General features: G+C 31.4%; 3 protein-coding genes across 4 annotated transcripts; 2 read left to right on the top strand and 1 right to left on the bottom strand.

Annotated features, from left to right (window-relative positions):
- The first annotated feature begins 1,973 nt into the window (after window positions 1-1,973).
- Window positions 1,974-14,953, top strand: LOC148313452 (purine nucleoside phosphorylase-like). 2 transcript variants are annotated; one of them, XM_088262201.1, is made up of 6 exons: window positions 1,974-2,218; window positions 6,370-6,464; window positions 8,583-8,761; window positions 10,083-10,325; window positions 13,304-13,447; window positions 14,622-14,953. In XM_088262201.1, the coding sequence occupies exons 1-6, from the start codon at window positions 2,103-2,105 to the stop codon at window positions 14,826-14,828; spliced, it is 984 nt and encodes a 327-aa protein (XP_088118327.1). In that variant the 5' UTR covers window positions 1,974-2,102; the 3' UTR covers window positions 14,829-14,953. The 2 variants fall into 2 exon arrangements, with proteins under 2 accessions (XP_088118327.1, XP_088118320.1); XM_088262194.1 differs by having other exon boundaries at window positions 8,565-8,761.
- Window positions 14,954-15,657: 704 nt separating this feature from the next.
- Window positions 15,658-18,402, top strand: LOC148313451 (nudC domain-containing protein 1-like). The gene is made up of 2 exons (XM_088262170.1): window positions 15,658-17,032; window positions 17,874-18,402. Exons 1-2 carry the CDS (start codon window positions 15,805-15,807, stop codon window positions 18,374-18,376), a joined length of 1,731 nt encoding a protein of 576 aa, XP_088118296.1. The 5' UTR covers window positions 15,658-15,804; the 3' UTR covers window positions 18,377-18,402.
- Window positions 18,388-23,644, bottom strand: LOC148313450 (epimerase family protein SDR39U1-like). The gene is made up of 5 exons (XM_088262174.1): window positions 23,440-23,644; window positions 22,534-22,738; window positions 21,565-21,805; window positions 19,257-19,487; window positions 18,388-18,756 (listed from the first exon to the last, which is right to left on the bottom strand). Exons 1-5 carry the CDS (start codon window positions 23,459-23,461, stop codon window positions 18,547-18,549), a joined length of 909 nt encoding a protein of 302 aa, XP_088118300.1. The 5' UTR covers window positions 23,462-23,644; the 3' UTR covers window positions 18,388-18,546.
- Between the last annotated feature and the right edge of the window lies 1 nt (window position 23,645).

The raw sequence follows: 23,645 nt of genomic DNA, 5'->3' as shown, positions 1-23,645 counted from the left end.
TACCTGCCGATTATTTCGACTCCTAACCTGACCGCTTTCAAGTATTTGGCATACCTGATAGTGCCAAGTTTTTCTCGATCTTCCTCTGCTCCTTTTTTCAACAATATAAATTTATTTTACCGTTCTTTCCTCACTCATTCGTTACACATGTCCAAACCATCTCAACACACCTTTCTTAATTTTATCGATAATGCTTATCTCAGCTTTGCATTCCTACCTTATTTCACTATTCGAACATCTATCATACATTGTTCTGTCGCATATTCTTCTGAGATTAACATTTTGTTTTTGATTTCTGGGGTGATTTTTTCATGCTTCAGAGAAGTAAATAACCTTTTTACAGTTAGGTACCCACCAGAGCCGGATCCAACGGGATCTAGCATTCGTCACTTATATATGTGAACGTGTGTAAATCATATGTAAGTCTGGGCGCCTGTGTACACAGGACAAGCGAAATTCATCGCCTTAAAAAGCACTGCAATATTAAATTCCACCCCTTTTGCGGTTCTACAAGATGTAGTATGACAGGTCTTACGGCAAATAAACAACAAAACAAGCATATTAAATATCTTGAAACGAGTTATTGCATACGGGTACAGGACTCGTTACCCGGCTAATCATAGGTGCAAATTCCTGTGTTCAGTAAATGCTCCCGAATACGTCATTTGATTCAGACATCCAGGGGAATTAAACATATTTCTGGTCAAAACTCATAATAAAATTAGTAGTTTTGATTTTTGGCATAAGTGTTCTTTAGGACCCTAGAAGTGTCTGATCCCCCCACCTCCCTAAACGTGTCCATGTCTGTGTTTATTTTTCCACAAAAACGGTTAAAGTAAATTGATAACTGACAACGGCACAAATGATCATCATCAAATTATCTACAAAACAGTGCTTATTTCATTGTGGTAAGATTTATAGATTCTGAAATATACCTACATATTTTTATAACGAAATAAAGTTTCTGACAAAAGTCGAAACTATTTTTTTAGTTTGATATCTCGTTCACCTGGACACAAATAACAATGGAGAGAATGATACTTAACCTTTCACTTAGGGACCGAAAAACGAATGTTTCAATAAAGGAAACGACCAAGGTTTACAGATGTGGCTCAAAGAATCGCGGAACAAAAGTGGAACTGGGCGGGTTGGGTGGTACGTGTGTCTGATGATAAATGGACGAAGAAAGTGCTTGACTGGAGGCCTAGAACAGGACGCAAAAGCGTGGGTAGGATGTTCCAAGCCCCAGACAAGATGGTCCGATGACATTAAGAAAGTGGCGGGATAAAATATCTGGAAGAGAGACGCGTCCAACAGAGAACTGTGGAAGTCCAAGAGGGTGGCCTTTGGTCAATCCTGACACGAGAAGTAGGCTGAAGACAAGAAAATACATAATTCAATTCAATTTATTCAACAAAAAAAAATTAATTTATACACAACAAACAATATTCAAGGCGTATATATTAAAAGTATATAGGCGTATATATTAAAATCAAGAAAACTTAAAGGTGTAGAAGAATTCCGCTTCGGAAAACTCCTTCAGACACATGGAACAGATCAATATCCAATGTGATATTGTTCAACAAAGCGGTAGCTCTTCCTACAGGCATAACCATCGGCAGGTTGGCCCTGTGTATAGGAATGTGAAAACATCTATGTCGACGCTGTCTTAGGTAACTATCGGGAACATTCAGACCAATGTTCCGGATAATTTCAGGATTATCGATCATACCGCGCAACAATCGATAAAAATCCGTAATGAAATACACATTCCTTCTAGTCTCTAAACTATTATAGCCAAGCATACCCTGGAGAAACTCATAATGTGAGAAACTGGTCAAAAATTGAAAATTCTTGCATGATAAAGTTTGAGAAGTAGTGTTATAAAGCGACAAAACATAAAATAATAATAATTTAACTTTGCCGATCGCCGCTGCCGAGTGGGAGTATACACATATAAGACGAATCTCAATGCTGACCGATGTTTGTTTGATAAGGAGTCTGAAGCGATACGTACCCTACGACAGTTTATCACTCTCGTGAAGAAATAATATTAACACGCCTTCAGTCGATACAGTTATTTTAAATATCTACTTTTTAATATGTCTCAAATTAACGGCTCCGTCACTAACGGAAGTAAAAGAGGCATGGATGTGAATAAACTGCCAGAGCTACGAAGTGATTTGGGACAAGGAATCGATTTACTTACCACTTCAACGTAAGTGTTTTTTAAATATCTAAAGATTAAAGGTTTTTTAAAAAGTGAAAAAAAAATAATTATATATTGTCAGTTAAAAAAAAAAAATTATTTTACATTGATTTTCAATTACCTTTATTTTTTTAAATTTATTTTTGTAAGAGAAAAATTTCAATGCTTATATTTTGTCAAACTAATTTAACACGTATACGGTAATCGAGTGTGTATTTAGAATCCGGATAACACAAAACATGTTTTGACAATAAAAAATCTGGTTATGTATAGAAACCAGAAATAAAATGCCAACAGTTTTTTTCTTAAAGCATAATCTTGCATGACGGAATTTTAAAAATTTATCAGCGCTATGCACAAGTCTACTGACTAATGGATAAACAGAAAATGTTCATGTTTATTACTATTTTTTTTTAATTATAACTTTTTATTAGGTTATTAGAGGATTTCTTATAAATTTAAATCAAATGATTTTATCATCCATTGTTTTACATACATTACCTGCAAAATGATTTATTTTTTGTTAAAATATATCTTTTTTGTGAAAGTAATTACAATAGCTATATAATTCTAAGAAAAACCTTTATTTTTATGACCCTAGTCGTCAAGTCAACCCCGTTAAGGTTTTCAAATTCAAATGATAGGTTTACAATTATTATATTTACGGTTACAAGCAAACAGAAGTTCATTCATCAAATAATCGTATGACACCAATTTCATAGCTTTATTTTATTTTAACGTAATTCATACTTTTTTAAACTATGTTATATGACCTGTTTTCAAAGTACAATAGCCCAATAATGATTTTCATTTTGCCAAAATAAGACGTTAAAAAAGACACTATCTGTCATTTATGCCATATTTTATGTATATGTATATATATATATATATATATATATATATATATATATATATATATATATATATATATATATATATATATATATATATATATATATATATATATATATATATATATATATATATATATATATATATATATATATATATATATATATATATATATATATATATATATATATATATATATATATATATATATATATATATATATATATATATATATATATATATATTGTGTGTGTGTAAACACATACACAGTAGTTTGTTGACACACTAATCAAGTTTCCATGACAGCCTTTGCTTTATAGTAAACAAGAACTACTCTTATATTCATATCATTTAGTTAATTAAAAACATGAACCTACCCACGTCATTCAACAATAAAATAAACACATATATACTCGTGAATCGTAAATCTGTATGATGACATTCTTAAACTTTATTGGGTATTCCACGAGACCTATTATCAACAATAATCACCATTATTATAAGATGTTTTTGTTTTCCGATTGAACAAAACATAATTAATTCAATTATGCAATAAAACTTTTTTTGTTTTTTAGATTAAATATATTTGGTATTAATATCGGCCTTCCATAATTCTAATAAATTGATATTATAAGACTAGTATTTTGATATATTGGGCCGATTGAAAAGTATTTTAAAATACCAAGTTAAGAATAGTTTTATTTAATGATGTCAATTTTTGAACATCCTTTTCTTTCAGTCGGTCTACGTAATAATATTCCGTTATAAGATATCATCATTTTTTCTTCTTCAAGTGGTTGACTAAGATGATTCTTTGGAAATAATAATACAATTATAATCTTCTTCCCCGGAGAAAAAAGTCTTTTGCAAGTTTATCAATCAGCCCTTATACATAAAAAATCCCATTTTTAAGATATTGATAATGAAATCCCATACACAAATTAATTTTAACTTTAAAAACCTTTTTTAATGTTCTCGTTGCTATCTTTAAATCAATTAATCAATTTATCATTTTAAGAAATTTTTTTTTCCTTTGGGGGGTCAAGGGATCTTGCATCCCTTATGTCACCGCGACCATATCAGGTCTATTGTAACTGAAGAAATACACAGTTAAATTAGAAAAAATTTTCATCGAAATTAAGAAGCTCAGTATCGCTTTTATACTAAAAAATAATAAGCTTCTATCAAATTGAATGGCGTTCAAACGATGCGTAATATTTAAATAATTATAAAATTATTCGCATTAAAAGTAGAAAATACGTAATAAACTTCCATTTATCACTCGCGAAAGAAACATCCAATATATTATCAAAATGTCTTGTTTCTGAAATTCACAGCATATTTAATAGGCTGATTATTTATTAATTACGTGTGTTAATGAAAATACAGAGGTTATGATAGTGAATTGTTGTCGAAGAGTACATACGTATATTTTTTTCTAATTAAGTGACCATATAAAAAATAACGATAACGTAATAATTGATTTAAAAAACATGTTTTATAAAAGCTTATATAATTTGTTATTCATAATATAATTAATACTTTCTTTAATTATTATCTGTACTGGAAAAGTCACACACACACACAAACACACAGGCACACACACATATTTATATATATATATATATATATATATATATATATATATATATATATATATATATATATATATATATATATATATATATATATATTTATATATATGCATATATTTATTTATATATATATATATGTATATATATATATATATATATATATATATATATATATATATATATATATATATATATATATATATATATATATTTATTTATATATATATATATATATATATATATATATATATATATATATATATATATATATATATATATATATATATATATATATATATATATATATATATATAAATATATAAATGAACTGAAAGAAACTTTTTGGAAAGATATTTGTGTTAGTAATTAGTAACATTTTCTCGTTTTTTCAACATGCTTCTTACCATTTTTAAATGCCTATTCGCTATACCTATTATTGCTTTAAATTTAACATTTTGCAATCAGTTTTTGCTGACGTTAATCCCATGTCCCAAAATGAGTAATAGAAATTACGTATCGGGAATATTATATATATATGATATACTTATGCATGTAAAATGATTTTAAATAAATAAAAATTAATTGATAAATATTATCCCCGACTGCGTGAATGTCAACAATGTACTAAATACAGAACGTTGAGAGTTCTTTAAAGCAAGAATAAATACCTACTAAATATTTCGATTGAAATCGATATAGTTAAAGAGAAAAGAAAAGAAATTAAAATAAAACAGTCATGGATAAAAAATGATTTATAATAAAATAAACGACATTTAATTTAAAATATACGACGAAATGTATCCCTGACATTTAACGTATATAAATTACCGAATAAATGGCTTTTTTTAAACGATAAAAGAAAACAGATAATACATTAATAAATGAGATAAACAATTAAATAATCATATCATGTTTTTTTACACATGATGTTATTAGATATATCTTATAATGATGAAAATGGGTTAACGATTTTCTGTGCAATATTTCTTTAGAGTTAGCCATTAAGGAATTAAACACAATGGCGTTTATATCCAGATTTCCTCACGTTTAATACATATTGTATGTATATGAATATTAAGTTCCAAGTTGGCCTACATCCCCTCCATTACTATTTAATTATTTACTTATTATTTCCGATATAAATTCATTAACATATGTATTTATATTCAAAGAAAACCAGATAATTGAAATTGATTTGATGTCGATTATTTTACCATGTCAACAACATAACAATACGCATTTCAAAAATGCAAAAAGTCGAGTTGTGGTCCCTTGGTTACCGACATGGACTCCCAGTCAAAGTTTTTCGGTTCAAGCCCGGTCCACCGCAACTGTATTCCTTTTAATAAAGGGCCGATTAAATATATCAAAATGTAATGAAATTAAAATGTTCCAAGCTTACATTTTTGTCACTCGTATCTATACAACAGTATGTGGAACAGAGGACAAAAGACTGTCTACCTAGATTTTTTTTTTAATTTTGGGGGACCAGAAAGGGTTAAAATATACTGATTAACTTGCACGTACCGTAAAATTTCAATATTATTTTTTATTTAGAATAAAGTACTTACTTTTTTCTAGTCATTACAGTTGCAGTAAAATGTCGTTTTTGACCATGGTCACATACAGATATATCCTTTATGCCCTCTACAGTCGATATAAATATATTATTTTACACCACCCACTACTTATTCAATATATGGTATATTTCAGATATACTTACGAATCCTTACTGGAAACTGCGAACTTTCTTCTGGACCGAATCTCCACAAGACCGTCCATCGGCATCATTTGTGGATCTGGAATGAGTACGTAATTTTAATATTATATACGTTATTAATATTGATGTTGTATGGGTATTTACTTATACTAGTTTCTAAGTACTTTATACACAGTGGCGTGCACAGAGTTTTTAATGCAGAATCAGGCAGTAGGATTGGGTAAGGATAAGGTATAGTAGGGCACTGGTCGTGTTTCTACATGGAATGCGAATAATCTAGGGTAGGCACTGTTTTTCTGCCGATATGGAAGGCACGCCCCTGCTTAAACATGTTTAATAAACACGAGTTAGTATAAATCAGTAGATAACCTCGACATAACGCGTTCATTGGGAACCTGTCTGCAAGATAATTATTTAACAAATTAAGTTGTTTTATTATAACTTTTTATCGTAATATCGTCGCTCGCCTGATAAATTGTCGTAACTTGGAACACATTTCCTTTGCGTGCATGTGCTTATACGTATATTTGAAAATTTAACAGTTACCTTTAGGTTTTAAAAACAATAATAAAATCAAAATGAAGAGAACAAAACAAAATGAAGAGCAAAAAATTCATCGCTCCCGAGTGCAGTTAACATTACCAAAAACAATTATAACCGCAACACAGAAATACGGTCTACTGTAAAATTTGTATAAAGTCAGATACTACAGTTAGTCAGGGAAGTGACGATATTTGTAAGTACTTAGAAACACAACGCATGAAGTTCAAGTAGTAGTGAATTATAAATTTTTAAAAATCTTATAAATTAAAACTAACTAAAAGGCATCACGCCGCTTCTCCGCAGAGGTAGGCAGAGAGAATAGAATGCCATGCCAATCTTCGCCTCTTCCACATATGCAACTCCTCATACATACCAGCCGGTTATTCCGACTCATGACTTGACCACTTATCGATAGCACTTATCTCAGCCTCGTATTCTTTCCTTATATCACCATTCATTACATAGTTAATTAAACTTGTAGAAATAACACTAATCATTGTTTATTTAGATCTCACTTTTAACCTGCCTCCCTTCGTTGAATCGATCTGAATTTACATAAACGTATGTATTTTACTTGAAACTTCTTTTCGTACTTTTGAGATTTTACTGAAAAAAAAACAGCGTAAAAGAAGAATTCTAATTATCTGTATTATTTTAGAAATGATTGTTTTTATTTAAAACTCTCATTAAATAAAAAATAAAAAGACGCCATCTTGAATAAGTCTCGCTTCGAAATATACAAAAAAACTGATAAATTCACGAAGCCACGAAGTAAAAAGAAAAAAAAAATTGCCCGGCGTCAGCGGTACTTTTTACTACATACTTATATGCTGTTGCAGTATGTATGGTAAAAAGTACCGCTGACGCTGATTTTATTCATTTTCCAAACGAATCAAAACGTCAAACCATCTTTACAGATATAATGCAAGTAACATAGCGAGGACTTTTCTCGCATTGAAAGCTGTCCCACCGCATTCCCAGATCTGATACAGAAACATTAATCTAGGCTTCCTGACAGACTTTCTCTTGCAAACCAATATTTTAAAAAAAAAACAAGTTATAAACTAAATTTATTGAAAATGTGAAACAAAATTATATCCCGATTTTACTGTGAATTTACATTTAAAAGTTTTCAATATCCCTGTCACTACCAATCTAAATAAATACAAGTTTGTAAATCCATAATGTAATACATGTAGACAGTGCAAGGAATTAGTAGTTATTTACTTTTAGATTTTTATGACAGATATAATGTAAATACCAATGTTTAAACTTTTTTTTTTGGAATCTGAGCCCGCCATCCACCCGCAGCAGTTATAGAGTCCTGAGGGACTCTCTGTCAGCTGCACATAGAGTAAAATCTTCAAAATATTTCTGAAGAAATAAATAATGCTCTATTCAATTAATGAGGGGGGAGGAGGATGTACGGACAGAGGCCGAAACTTCGTCCCCACCCCTCGGGATCCCCTCAACCATTGTTTAAACTATAAACTCAACCCATGTGACCCGTGAAATGGATAAAAAATAAAAATAAAAAGGTTCGCCATCTCTGAACTGTAGCAATAACGGACCGCCGCGCGCCGCGTTCTTGTTTGTATATGTTAACGCGATTGAGTACAGAGCAGAGTGTTAATTTAAATTGAAGATCCGAAATTGTTTTCAGGCCCATTAGCCGAGAGTCTCACGGACAAGGTCTGCTTCCCCTATGAGGACATTCCCAACTTCCCCCTCAGCACTGTAGAGGGGCACATCGGGCAACTCGTGTTCGGGAACCTCGGCACTATTCCCGTCGTCTGCATGCAGGGGAGATTCCACTACTACGAAGGATACCCGCTTTGGAAAGTATGAACAATCATTCCCTTTTTAATATTGAATGTCCCGCCGAATGTCCAGATCTGATACAGAAGAATCTAGGCTTCCTGACAGATCTACTCTTGGAAAGCATTTTTTTTTATCAGAGTTGAGAAATTTATTGAAAATGTGAAACAACATAAAATCGTATCCTAATTTTACTGTTAATTTACATTTAAAAGCTTCCCATATACCTGTCACTGCCAATTTTAATAAATAAAAGTTTGTAAATCCGTCACCAAATTTTCTAGAAGTACCCCAGTGTAGGCAGTGAAAGGGATTAGTATTTAGTTCAATTAGTCAGCTAGATCCGATTCCGACCCGACGTTGGCCGGTACACAGACGCCCACAACCCCGACCAGCACAGCAGACAGACAAGGAATAGTGCAAAGACATTTTCGGAGAATGGTCAGTCATCCATTTTCAATAGAATTGAATCTTACGTGATTAAGCCATTGAGTGGAGTTGTTCCGGACGGCGCAGGATCGCGAAGCCTTTGCCATAGTGATCGCCAACGTTGGGGGGACCTAATACAGCACATGAAGAAGAAGAAGATTAAGCCATGGTAGACATCCTTATAACGAATTCACAAAACAATAAATAAATAGAAATAATAATAAAAAACAAGCAATAATTTCGATGGTTTTAATTTTAGTAATGCGCTTCCGCGGAGTATAAAAGCTTAATGTTGGGCAGATTGCATAGCTATTATGCAGGAGCACAAATTGTGAGCACAAATTTAATAAATGTTTATTTTTTAATATACCACATGTGTGATAATGTTCTCAAATAGGTATGATAGATGAAAACGGGACGTCTTGAAACCTCAGTGTAATGTACATTAATTCAAAGCAATGAACTCCCTTGCTTACAAAAGGTACATTTATAAAAATCAAAGTCAAATAAAAAAATTTAATTCTTAAATCAATATTCACGATTTTCCTTTTAACCAGAGCAGGGGAAGAATAAACATGCAAAATTTTCAAAGTGTTTTCTAAAAACAACCTATGTTTTATCATTATGACAATATCTCAATATCCATGATATATCGTAGATCTATTGTTACAAGATGTATTATCTATACCCATATTCTTATCCATATTATTGTTTAAATTTTATTTTGTGTATCAAAAAGTGTCAATTGACAAACAAGTAAGAAAAACTAAAAAGAAAAGTGTTGTTATAGAAACGAGTTTATTAAAACTTCCAGAAATTTCATCGTCTTTTTGAGTTTTACAGTTGAAGTTTTAATACCTCCCACGTCTGGCAAATTCACTTGATTTTTAAATAATTCTAAATATATATATTTTAGTGTTGCATGCCAATAAGAGTGATGAAGTTACTCGGAGTGACCCATCTCATAGCCACGAACGCGGCAGGGGGCCTCAACTCTGACTTCAAAGTAGGAGACATCATGCTAGTTAAAGATCACATCAACCTCATGGGATTCGCTGGCAACAATCCACTTCAAGGACCGAACGACGAAAGATTTGGACCCCGTTTCCCGCCAATGAACAAAGCTTACAATAGAGAATTGATTGACATCGCTAAAAAGGTGATAAAAATAAATTTATATACACTAAAGTCTCTTTTTATGCGATAGATACGTTCCACGGGGAGTCTCATAGAAAAATACGCATAAAAAAATACATACAAAACTGGGGGATGTGTTTCATTATTTTTAATAACCGCATAACTTTAAATCAAAATGATATAATGTACCAAAAATTGCAAATAAAAAGTTTATAAAAAATCGTGAAAATAAAAACAGAAGAGCTTTTTACTTAATTAAATATCCACATATGGAAAATCGTTTTTGAGATAAATCTTCAATCCTAATTACAAGTGCTTTTATGTTTTTTCCAATTAACCATCTCTTGAATATGATGTAAGATTTGAGCTTAACTTTGTGCCAGTGACACTTTAACGGTTGTAACCTGCACTAGTCTAAATTTTATTTTTTTAATGCTGTTTCGCATAAAAAAAATCGCATAACTTCAAAATCGCTGAAAAAAGATCCGCATAAAAACAAACCCAAGTATATATATATATATATATATATATATATATATATATATATATATATATATATATATATATATATATATATATATATATATATATATATATATATATATATATATATATATATATATATATATATATATATATATATATATATATATATATATATATATATATATATATATATATATATATATATATATATATATATATATATATATATATATATATATATATATATATATATATATATATATATATATATATATATATATATATATATATATATATATATATATATATATATATATATATATATATATATATATATATATATATATATATATATATATATACATATATATATGTGTGTATATATATATATATATATATAAATATATATATATATACATATACATATATATATATATATATATATATATATATATATATATATATATATATATATATATAATAATTTAATCGTGTAGTACTTCTTTATTTTATTTTAGTAATGTCCCCCAAGGTCATAATAATGTCTAAAAAAACATATGACGAAAAAGTTACCAAACAAAGAATAATTATGTTTATTTATTTTATTTCATGTACAGTCAATCAAATGCGTTGGTGGGCTTGCTGCTTTAAGATAAAGTAATGTTTTCCAAGCAATACTTGTTCGTATTTTTTTATATTTAGCTAGTATCTATAAATTGGTTGATATAACAAACAGTTGCTCTGTTGTTTGTTTTGTGCATCCGTACGTGTTTTTTTTAACAATCCGTATTCAAGCGATGCATATGTGTTAGTCCATGTTAGGAGTTAAGTTCACCTAAGTATTAATTTAATTTATTCCCCTTTTTTAACTTTTGTTATTTCACTCACTCCTTTCAAGAACGTCATAAATAAAAAATCGTCAATTTTCAGTTCTGCACGTTTTCGGAATGCCCAGAAAATGTACTATATACCAGCAAAAGATGCATATTTTTAACTTAATATTAACCCACTACAGGGCAGAAAATTTTGTTTTTGGATTTTGAAGAAAAGGTATTGCTTAATTATTTTTTTAAATTTATTAAATATTTTTCAAATGGAGAAAAAACCTTTAGGTTTTACCTAAAAAAGTATAGTTTGCATAATAAAAAATCCAATAAGAGGCTTGATATTTATATTGAATATATTGTATTATATTTTTAAACTTAAAAAACGTTCTCCGGAAAAATCAAGTTTTTTTTATTTATGACGTTCTTGAAAGGAGTGAGCGATATGTAAATTTAAAGAAAAATCTAATTTTTTACATATTAAAAACAAAACCATTTTCACGTAGCTTTCGTAAAACTAAAATCGTTCAAATAAAATAGTTAAAATAGGTTTACCGATAGCATTGGTGTTTACGGATAGTGAAACATAATCCTATAACATCGAATAAATACCTACTTAAAATATATGCAGGAAGCTGCATTAAAAAACAGCGCAATCATTATTTTTTTCATATTTAAAATCAAACAAACCGCTCATATAGATTGTTTTCCTAAAATGATTCATTTATATTATTGCTGTATTTTACAAAATTGCGTCATTCCAAAACTGACCTTAAGTCAACACTCCTCTGAGATAACGATAATAAATACAAGCTGTGAATGAAATCTATGTTATGCGGTACAATACTGTATCGTGTATCGTGCACCCGTAGATAAAAGCTCCAAAATTGACGGATAAAATGCGCATAGCAAATCTAAAAAAATGTACCATGCTTAAAAACCTTTCAGTTGCAGCCAATATATTAGGTATTTACGTATACGATTCCGAAATTAATGAAAAAATGCTGTTTTTTCTAGTTATTTAAAAAGAGGGGGAAAATATCTCATTGAGAAAAAATATGAGAATGCTGTTATATAACCTTATAAATTATATTAAAACAAACTATTCAATACTGAATTTTTTTTTATTTATTATTAATTATTTAAATATAATTATTTAAATAGGGGATAGAGGATTGCTGACAACAGAAAAAATATCAATTAGTATTACAGTAAAACCCCCTATAACATTGAGATAGGTACCGCATTATTAGAAGGAATGTTATACGAGTAAGTGGATAATCTTTAAAATTGTATTTTATACACTTTAACCAGCAGAAAAGACTGAAATGAGTCATTTCAAATTAAAATACAATTTAGAAACATTAACTCCCCACAACGTTCACATTGATAACGCGGTACCTGTCTCAACGTTATGGGGGGGGTATTTCACTTTCCAGTCGCAGAAAACCTACCCGAAAGAATATCGTGGGTACCTACTTTAAGACTTATTTTACCGTCTCTGTCGCCATTGCGGTACAAAACTTATGTTGACCATGCGAAAGTGAACACAAATGAATACAAATTAGATGAAAAAAATGCTGTACATTAATGCAAAATAATATTAGTTGACTGGGGGTTGAATACTGAAAGCAATATCTCGTATTCAAACAAAATATATTGTGTATATAATTGTGTATTTTGTGAACAGGTTTCCAAATCCCTTAATATTGATGGAATAGTGCATGAGGGAGTTTACACATGTCTCGGAGGTCCTAATTTCGAAACCGTGTCCGAACTTAAAATGCTGAAAATGTTGGGAGTTGATGCGGTGGGAATGTCTACAGTGCACGAGGTATGCATTCAAATATTACTATAATTTACATAGTTAACAGTGGTTTATATTCTTATTCCCAACGTAAAAACTAACGTAACTACGTATACATTAATTAATTTAAATATTATTATTATACATCAGTCCCTTATACTCTTAAATCAAACGCAATATAATTAACAAGCCTTACACACTTCAAAACCTTGAAGAATTCTCGGGCTAAAACCAGAGCACTGAAATAGGTAGGAACCAAGGGTTGATATGATAAGTGCCTTAAAAAGTACGTGTATGCGAGGTAGAAAATAGGCAGAATACTCCCTACTCGAATAAACGGAGCTTGGATCCTATGTACATACTCTACACCCTACTTCTACCGTGTGCTTTGAGATCCCTATACCAAGTATTTAGCAGTCGGAGCTGCAAATAATTGCAATGATTTTTTGTATTAGTATTGACCGCCTCCATAGTGTAGTGGTTAGCGCGCTAGGCTACCATGCTGGAGGTCTCGGGTTCGATTCCCAAGACGAACAAAATAAATAATTGTGATTTTTCAGTCTAATATTTATTTAATATGACCCTAGACTGGTACAAAAAAAGAAGGCTGATCACCTTTCCTTCGTTTATTTAACGAACAAGATAACACTGTTTCTATACGATGCATTGGTCTATGTTACATAGGCTATGTACCATTGAGTTTGGATAAGGGTTAGAAGAAGATTGACCGCATACAAATTAATTTTTCAAAACATACGTACCTACTCGCAATAATTTAAATATACAAATAAAACACTTTTTTTTACTTTATTATGTAAATACGAATAGTTTCGAAAATTGCAATAAAGATTCTGTATTTTCACCTGTTGACGAGAACATCTGTAGTCCTCAAAACTAGTCGTGTTTACATTAATAAACTCAAAAAGTGGTCTTTACAAGTGTTTTATTTATATTTTTAAATCATGTTATTCCACAAAGTTAATGCCAGATTAGTAAAAAAATATTAGCAATAATCAAATATATCCCCAAGTTTTGCAAATGGAAATGACGAATGAAGGTATTGATATTTTAGATTTTTATGAAACCAAAGATAATCTTTTATATGAAGATTATTTTAAATTGATATTCATACTGAGAGATATCATAGTTTGCTTATGTATTTTTTTACCTACTTAAATTTAAATTATTGATGTTTTTGCAGGTAATAACCGCTCGACACTGTGATATCACAGTATTTGCCTTCAGTTTGATTACAAACATTTGTGTAACAGACTATCACAGCTCTAGCGAAGCCAATCATGAGGAAGTTATGGATGTAGGAAAACTGCAACAAGCCACCTTAACCAAATTCGTTTTCCGTTTGGTTGATGAAATCAACAGAATCCAAGAAAACGCCAATAAAAAATAAATATGAATCCCTAGTCATACTTCATTATTATTGTTATTTATAAACGTGAATACATTTTTATTCAAAATATGTCTGTAATAATTTTAGTGGTTTTATAAAATAAAATACATGTAAAATGTAAAACACTTACGTCTTTGTTTATTCTTGAAAAGATCTCCTTGGATTTTTTAAAACCTCCTTTGAACTTATGTAATCATTACATTCTCTTTTATTTGTATGCTGGTTTATTTGAAGCTCAATGATGCCAAACTAATATTTAATATATTGTAACACGACGCAAATCCTCACTTGACAACAATAATAATTAAACGTTAAGATAGCGGTCAATACCTCTTAAAATTATCCATATTTACGATACACGCACTAAATAAAATATTTAAAACGTGATTAGAATTTTTAAATTCTCTTGCTTATACGAATTTCTTTTATACTAACCGTAATTATGCACCGTGTTTACAAAATTTTATAACGAGATACTCTTAAACCTTCACAGTTAGGTATAATATCAAACCCATCCCCCAAAATAATATTTTTTTGTTGTTGAAGAACTAAATTTTTATTTTTTGCATAACCAACTATTTATGGATAATTATAAAACAAATTTAACAGTTTTGAAATCAAATAATTTTGTGAATATTTCTTACAATAATTTAATTTATAATTTCATCGTTATAAACAAAATGCTAATAAAGTAAAACATATACATACTATTTTATGATATTCTGAATTTTTATTGCATTGGGTACCTACGAGGAAAAACTTTTTTACAAAGTATCCATAAATATTATGGACTTTGTCTATGAACGCACATCATATAGTATATATGTTTATGATCACGACGTGTTTTTTCTATGGTGTAAATGTCATAATTGTGTCATTAGTTATTTTTTTATTAAATATCCTTTGAAATATTTGAGAGCTCGTGGTAAAGTGCAGCAACTTAGAATTGTTTTTCAATTTAAGATTTTTTTATACCATGAAGTGTTTAGTGGAATTACGCCCTAACAGAACACTTTTGCAACCAAATTTTGACGGTTATAAGTTATCATTAGACCCAATACCGGTATGGCGAAAGACGTTAGAAACTAACATCGACCGAGTTTATCCAAGTGATGAACAGTATTCTCTCATACACGCCAAATTATTTGGCTTGCACAATCATCTTGTGTACGATCTGTGGGCTGACAGCGGAGCTTATTTTATTGACGAAAACTGGAAGGTGAATAAAATACTCCTAAAAGATAATCGAAACTTGGAAGATTTAGAAAACGTTTACGAAGTCCCATCTCATATCGAGAGACAGCCTGGCCACTATCACGTATCTTTGAAATTCTGCTCTGAACAGTATGCATTATTAGCGGACGGTGCTGGAACCTTACATATTGTCAAAACAGGAAATAGAAATCGAGCGGACATCAAATGGGATTGTATTTTTTCTGACCAAGTTTTGGGCGCAGGAATATGCTTTGTGATAATAGATTGTAGGTTAGAAATTGAAGAAGGGAAGAAAGTGATTCACTGTCTCTTGCAACGTATTCAACAAAGAGACAAAACATTTGATTCGGTGATAGAATGGGTGTCCTTAAAAAGGGAAAACCAAATATGGAATGTGGTATCTGTGAAACAATTGAAAGGGCAAGGGTCCTTGCATTATGCGGCTTTAGAGCCTCGATGTCTCGGAATTTACATCGCCAGCGATCATGAATTTAAGTTTACGAGTGACTTAAATAGTGTGATCGCTGACCAACCACAACCGATAGAAAAAAATCTGATTTACACATGGCTCCAGACTGGCGAGGATATAACATTAACCCTCCAATTGGATAAAAACTATGACAAATCATCTCTTAAAATAGAAACTTCTTCTAAATCTGTAACAATAATTTACAAAGGTAATGAGCTGTTGAAAGGAGAGTTGCATTCCATGATCGATATTGAGTTGACTACGTGGAATGTGGACGAAAACGGAAAGTTAGATGTCTTGTTGACTAAATATCAATCTGGAGCCATGTGGGCTGACTTCTTGGCTGGAGGAGATGAGAATGGCGAGCAAGTGATGCATCCTGGGCTGGTGGAGGAAGTCCATCGCAGGCTGGCGCACCTCTGTAGCGATACTGAACTGTCCGCCGAGGCCACGCCAGCTGCCTTCAACAACCAGCAGCTGGAAGAATGTGATGCTGTTTCTGAAGAGAATACTTGCTTAGGTAGTTTTTGTTTAATTTTTCATTAATAAGATTGAAAAAAAGACTCGTAGTTTCAGTTAATTAAGTTTCAGTAATTGGCCTTTTCTGACTTATTACATTTCTCTATGACCTTTTCCATCAACATTTAGCGAGGCACACTCTATATATATTCAAAAATAATACTTACATTGCGAAATTTCAGTAGTTAAGATATAACTTGATCAGTTCTTAACTGCACTTATCCCGAAAAGTTTTATATCTCAAAACCATATTTCCGATTGCATTTAATTAGAAATCAATAAATCCATTGGTAGATTAAAAATTATGTCTCACTGTCTGCCACTTTTGTTCTTGCCTGATGTTTTCCATACCAACACATTCAGCCTCAAGTCATTCCATCATTCATTCATACTATGGATATCAAAAAGAAGAATGCTTACATGCAGTACACATATCAATTACAAACCTCAGAAACTCTTCATTTATTGTATTGTCCGATCACTGCAATACCGAAATAGACAAAAATGTAAAGTAGAATGTGACATACATACCTCTCATTGCGTCGCATTAAAGATAAATGTGACATAATAATATCAAACACCATAGGTACGACACACGCCCATGCATATTGCATTGCAAGTACCTAGTATCTTGGATTATAACAAAAAAATAACTCGATAAAAATATAAAAAAAATATCCAACTTTTCGTAACTGCTGATCACTAACCTATTCCTTTATTTTGCCTTTGTTCCATATTTTCTTCCTCCTTTTACCTTCAGAGGCAAGAAATTAAAATAAAAGGAATTTTATATTTGCCAATCTTTATCACCATATTTTAAACATATAAACTTTAAATTTCAGTGAGAATTGATGCCGCCTCCCATAAAGTCACCCATCAAGCTCCGTTGAGTGTCCATCAGGTGATCCTGACTGTCGCCCTAACTCCTTCCGACCCTCCCGCCTTGGGACTTCGGCATGATGTAGACACCTGCATATGGCAACCTAGCCAGCTCAGCGAAGATGCGCTAATCTGGCCCGTCAATCACGAAGGCACGTTACTCGCATTCGGATATGTCCAATCATCGAAACAGCAGAAGAAGTTCACAGTCTGTCCCCCCAACATGAATTACGGCGTGGTGTGTGAAGCCAACAGACACTTGTTCGTGTACAGGAGCAAGGCCGCGCCAAGGGAAGGATGTCAACTGAGGCAGAGAATTGGCGGCGGAGAAAATAGACCAGTAAATGTTGGACAGCAACAAGTCGTATCTCTCGATCGTGATGGTGAAATTCTAGGAATTTGCGCAACTAATAATATTTTATATATTCTTTCCGAAAAAAATGTTATCGCGCTTCAAATGACATAATTTAAAATACATTTTTGAAAGTAAAATATATTCTTTTAATATGGCCTCAGACAATACAATGTTACGATATATATGAACGTTTCCTCGGTAAGAATACAGGGTAATTTACTATTTTTTTTCATAAGCCATTAATTACAGAATAATTTAATGAGAATAATGAATTATCTAAATTAAAAGTTTTTGGGAATTAAGTAAGCAACAGCTTTACACGCGGCTTCAATATCACAATACTTGTAGGTGAATCCATATTCTAGACATCTTTTTGGAGTGACCCACTGCCCTTGGGTCAGCATAATTGCCCGGTCTTTTCCAAGTAGGAGATTCATCACAAACGCTGGTACTGGAAAGAGAGCTGGGCGACTCATAGCCTTAGCGAAAGCCTAAAAACAGAAGTTATTATAAATATGTATAGGATATAAGAAGAGTGGAAGTCCCAAATTTGATGTGACTTTGGATGAAATTTATGTGCATTACATTATTTGGTTGACTATGGTTACTAGTTGTACATAGAATGCGAAAAATCAAATAAAAACTAAAAAATATCTATGCTTTAAAACAATCTGAAATTTTCTATAGTTTCAGTGATTACTATGGAAAAGTGAACTATATTGTTTTGGGAGGATAATAGAGATTTTTCAAAAAAAAATCTAAATTAATGAAATTTTTATCATTTTTTATACTCATCGAGCATTATTGGCTTCAAGCATAATTTTGGACATTCTGTGCCTTATTTTTTCCTCTGAAGATTGGTAGATGAATATTATCTATATTACTACCCGATGCTAGACTCACAAAATGACCACATTGAAGATCTGAATTTAATGATGTGTTTCGAGAATTTTTTACCATTTTTTTTTCTTAATGTAAAATAACTACTTACTCTTGTAAATTGACTATTAGTTGTAGCCATTGGGGATACACCATTTAATACCCCTTCCACATCATTTTTAATACAAAAGTAAAACAGCTGTATGAGATCATCAATATGAATCCAGGGCAGGTACTGCAATCCATTTCCAATTCTGCCTCCCAGTCCAAAAAAATATGGGAGATAAAGATTCTTTATCATTCCTCCTTCCCTTCCGAGCACCACTCCACTGCGAATATTCACCTTTAAATAATCACCAAAAATGGACATTGTAAGTACACATAATTATTTTTAATGTAATGCTGCTGTATTGGTCGTTCTGATAAAGAGATTGAGACATAGAGATATATATGAGAGATATACTAACAAAACTAATGTTCTCTAAAATATCTGACCATATACCAAATGCTTCAAATATAAAAAAAAAACTTGTAGCACCATGACACTAAAAAAGAGAATTTAACAGTACCAATAGCACAGAATTCTCTTTCATCAGCAATTTGATACAGCAAAGGTGAGCTGGCATTTAGAAAGTCAAACTTATATACGGAAAACATTTCTTGTACAGATCAGCTGTCCAAACTCAAAACACAATAAGGGACATTTTTTGTAGTATATTTTTTTTGCATTTTTGGACTAAGTAGATTCTACTTAGTCCAAAAAAGCAATAAAATGTACTACAAAAAAAATGTCCCTTACTGTGTTTTAAATTTGGACAGCCGAGATGTATACATGTATTTTTTTTCTATAGTTTTTATGTAATTTTTTTACTAAAATAAAACCATGCTCTATTCTCTGTACCCAGGCAGATGTCAAAAACAATGAAATTTGTTAAATTACAGTATTCAAATAAATATATATTGAAACCTAAAATAGTTTATATGTTGGGTTAAAATGAAAAATCAATTTGACTCAATCGCCCCACCCATACAAACGTATGTGATAAGTCCGCTATATTATTGCCCGAATGCTACAAGCCGTACCCTGCATGTTTAGGTACAAAAAAATAAACCCGCAACTTCAGAAACATTCCATGATTTGTCAAATTATTCCTACTCACCCTATGTATACAAATAAGTCATATGGCGCATTTATTATTTAGAGGTCAATATCACTGGCTATCTCATTTGCAGAATATGTCGAGATTATGTTGATTGATACAAAATATATTCGTAAAAATATTCACTAGAATATTATATTACCAAAAAATTCCAGCACCTTTTGCTTTGAGAGCCTCGGACTTGCAAAGAATTTAAAAAAAGGTCAAAAATGGGTCTTTTGTTTTCGAAATTGTCTGGTACATTGTAAATAAATATTGTTATATATGAGAAATCTTATGAAAATAAAAACCAAGGATTTTAACAAGCAGGGTGGTTAATGTAAATAGAGTAACTTGACAATTGATATCTTACTAGCTTAATATTGCCCTGAAAAAAATCCCAAACCGGATTTTAAACTTGTAAGTATAATATATTGACTTGTTAAAAATGACTAACTGCATTGATGTTTATTTTCTTGCCAAGCAAAAGTGACTTGAATGGCCCTCCTGAACATTTTACGTTTTGTTAGTTGGTCACTTTCTCCTGTACGACTACGAAATATTGTATGATTGGTTTTCATATGGTAATAGAGGTAATTTACTTAAATAAAAAAAATCAAGCGATTTGTTATATTAATAAAAGAAATACATAGAATTTATGTAGGAAAAATATAGGTACCTTATGCAAGTGGGAAAGTAGGCATTCAAGTGTTAATAAAAAAATGTTTTAGCCTACAATTTTCAATTATAAATTACATGAATTTATAATAACTCACAAGTAGGATAGGCTATAAAACTTGTAAAATTGGAGTCTAAGTAGGGCCATGATAAGCGGTATTGCATACAGGATGAATTGGAAAAACAGATTATTTCTTAGAGTGTAAACAGTCAAAAGAGAAGATTAAAACATTATTATTTACTTGTTATATTGTCCGCCTCCATAGTGTAATGGTCAGCACGCTCGACTATCATTCTGGAGGTCCCGGGTTCGATTCCCAGGGGGGGTCAAATAAAGTGATTTTTTCACTCTAATATTTATTCAATATCACCCTGGACTGGTACCTGAAGCGGATGGCTGATCACCTTTCCTTCATGTCAAGATAACACTGCGTTTAAATGCAGTGCCCTATGCATCATTGGGGTGTGGATAAGGGTTTGATGATGATGATGATGTTATATTTATAATAATATAATATAGCTGTTTTTGGTATATAAAATCACAATTATTGTAGTGGCTTTTGATGCGTTAGATCACAATTATTTATGTTTGAGTGAACTTACCGTTTTGCACACTCCCGGATTTTTCAGTTCAGCTGCACTTTCCCAGTGGTGGCACAGCTTGGAGAGATAGTCAAACTCGTGGACCTCTGTGTACTCGTTATAGTTCACACAGTCGGAGGGGGGATAAATCCCAACTCCCGACATCACAATAAAGGAAGCTGGTTTATCACAACTCTCGTCTATAGCCTTAGCAAGCATACATGTTGTCTTTATCCTGGACTCGTATACAGTTTGCTTGAATCTAACAAACAATTTATTATAGATTCAATTCAATTCAATTTATTTACAATTAACATGCACATTACAAACTTAAAATTTGAAGCGTATACATTAAATTACATTAAAATTTAAAATATGCAAGAATCTCGCTTCGGAAAACTCCTTCAGACACATGGAACAGATCAATATCCAATGAGATATTGTTCAACATAGCGGTACTCTTCCTGCAGGCATAACCATCGGCAGGTTGGTCCTGTGTATAGGAATGTGAAACAATCTATGCCGACGCTGTCTTAGGTAACTATCGGGAACATACATTTGATTAAAGCAATGTTTCTCAAAATGAACAGTTTTTTCCTATATTATAATGCCAGCATTGAGGTCATTAAGCTAATAATGTGTAGATTATAGTCAAAACATCTTCTTCTAACCCTTATCTGCACCCAATGGTGCATAGGGCACTGAGTCGTATTGACACAGTGTTATGTTGATTGTTACTTACAAGAAGACAAGGTGATCACTCCTGCGCTTCAGGGACCAGCCCAGGGTAATATTAAATAAATGAATAAATGGAGTGTAAAATTACTAATATTTATTTTCACCCCCCCTGGGAATCGAACCCGGGACCTTCAGCAAGGTAGATAAACACGCTAACCATCACGCCACCACAGTGGCTAGTCAAAACAGAGTGCAAACTTAAATATCTTAAAACCCAATAAAATATACCACTAATAAAATATGTATAATTACTCAGGTGTCCATCGTTTTGTAAAATCAAGTACATTTGCTCCTGACAAGTTGATTACGGATGCCGTTCTTTTGGGTATTCCATGTCTGGCTAAGTACTCCCATGTAATAGCGTTCTTGGAAGGTGTACGTGATATAATAGTAACTTCATAACCATTCCACTTCAGAAAGTGAGCCAATTGTTTGCCAATAAATCCCGTTCCTCCACCTGTAAACAATTAAATATATTTTGAGCCATACTACATGAAGAATTAATTCAATAAAGACTTGAGTACTTTGACCCTATCTTAAAGCCATTTACCGTCTTGCAGGCACTGATGTGCAGTAATAGCATGTGATTGATATTAACCTTGTGTGATTGCCCGAATACAATTCGGGTAGGTATTTTGCTGACACAGTGATTTGCCCGAATCCAGTTCGAGCACATTGTACACAAAACTTTTTTTAGTGATTTGCCCAAATCCAGCTCGGGCCATTCCCCCACCAGTCTAGATATATCCATTCTTCCTTTTGTTTTTTTCCTAATATTGTTTATTTATGTTTTATACTGATTTATTATATTTCAAAATATGATTTTTTTAAAATGTGGCTTTTTAGACCCACTTTTTTCCAAGAGGTTGACTACAGAAATGGTTAAGGATAGTCAGTAAAGCTCTTATATAGCGATGATATTGAAATTATGATTTTTTGTAGTATGGCAATCAAGGATAAAAATAACGCTAGTTTATACTTCTGAACTATATTCAGTAAATAAAGCGATAAAACAGCTATTATTGGATATAAAAGATTTGCCTATTCGATATGGTTATATAATTTTTATTTACAAGCATTATGCCACAATACATAAAAAATAGGAATTTAAAATTACATTCGTTTATAAATAACTGAAGTTATTAAAAATCTACTCACCTATTAATATACGCTGAGCCATTTCAACGTGGTTTATTTGTAAATTTCATATTCTTCCAAATCCAACCAATATTTTTAAACAAGCCGGGGAAGAAATGTCAAAATACTCAAAAATATTCGAATTCCTTTCTTTGATGAGTGATGCCATTTCAAAATATTGTTGTAGGACCCACATTATAGCCTGCCCAAGGTGTTTCACTATTTAT

This window comes from Brachycentrus maculatus, unplaced genomic scaffold (genome assembly GCF_059751285.1).
Source record: "Brachycentrus maculatus isolate JH-2025_06_01 unplaced genomic scaffold, ASM5975128v1 h1tg000011l, whole genome shotgun sequence".
NCBI lineage: Eukaryota > Metazoa > Arthropoda > Insecta > Trichoptera > Brachycentridae > Brachycentrus > Brachycentrus maculatus.
The sequence above is the reverse complement of the archived record's forward strand: the minus strand, read 5'-3'. Positions and strand labels throughout refer to the sequence as shown.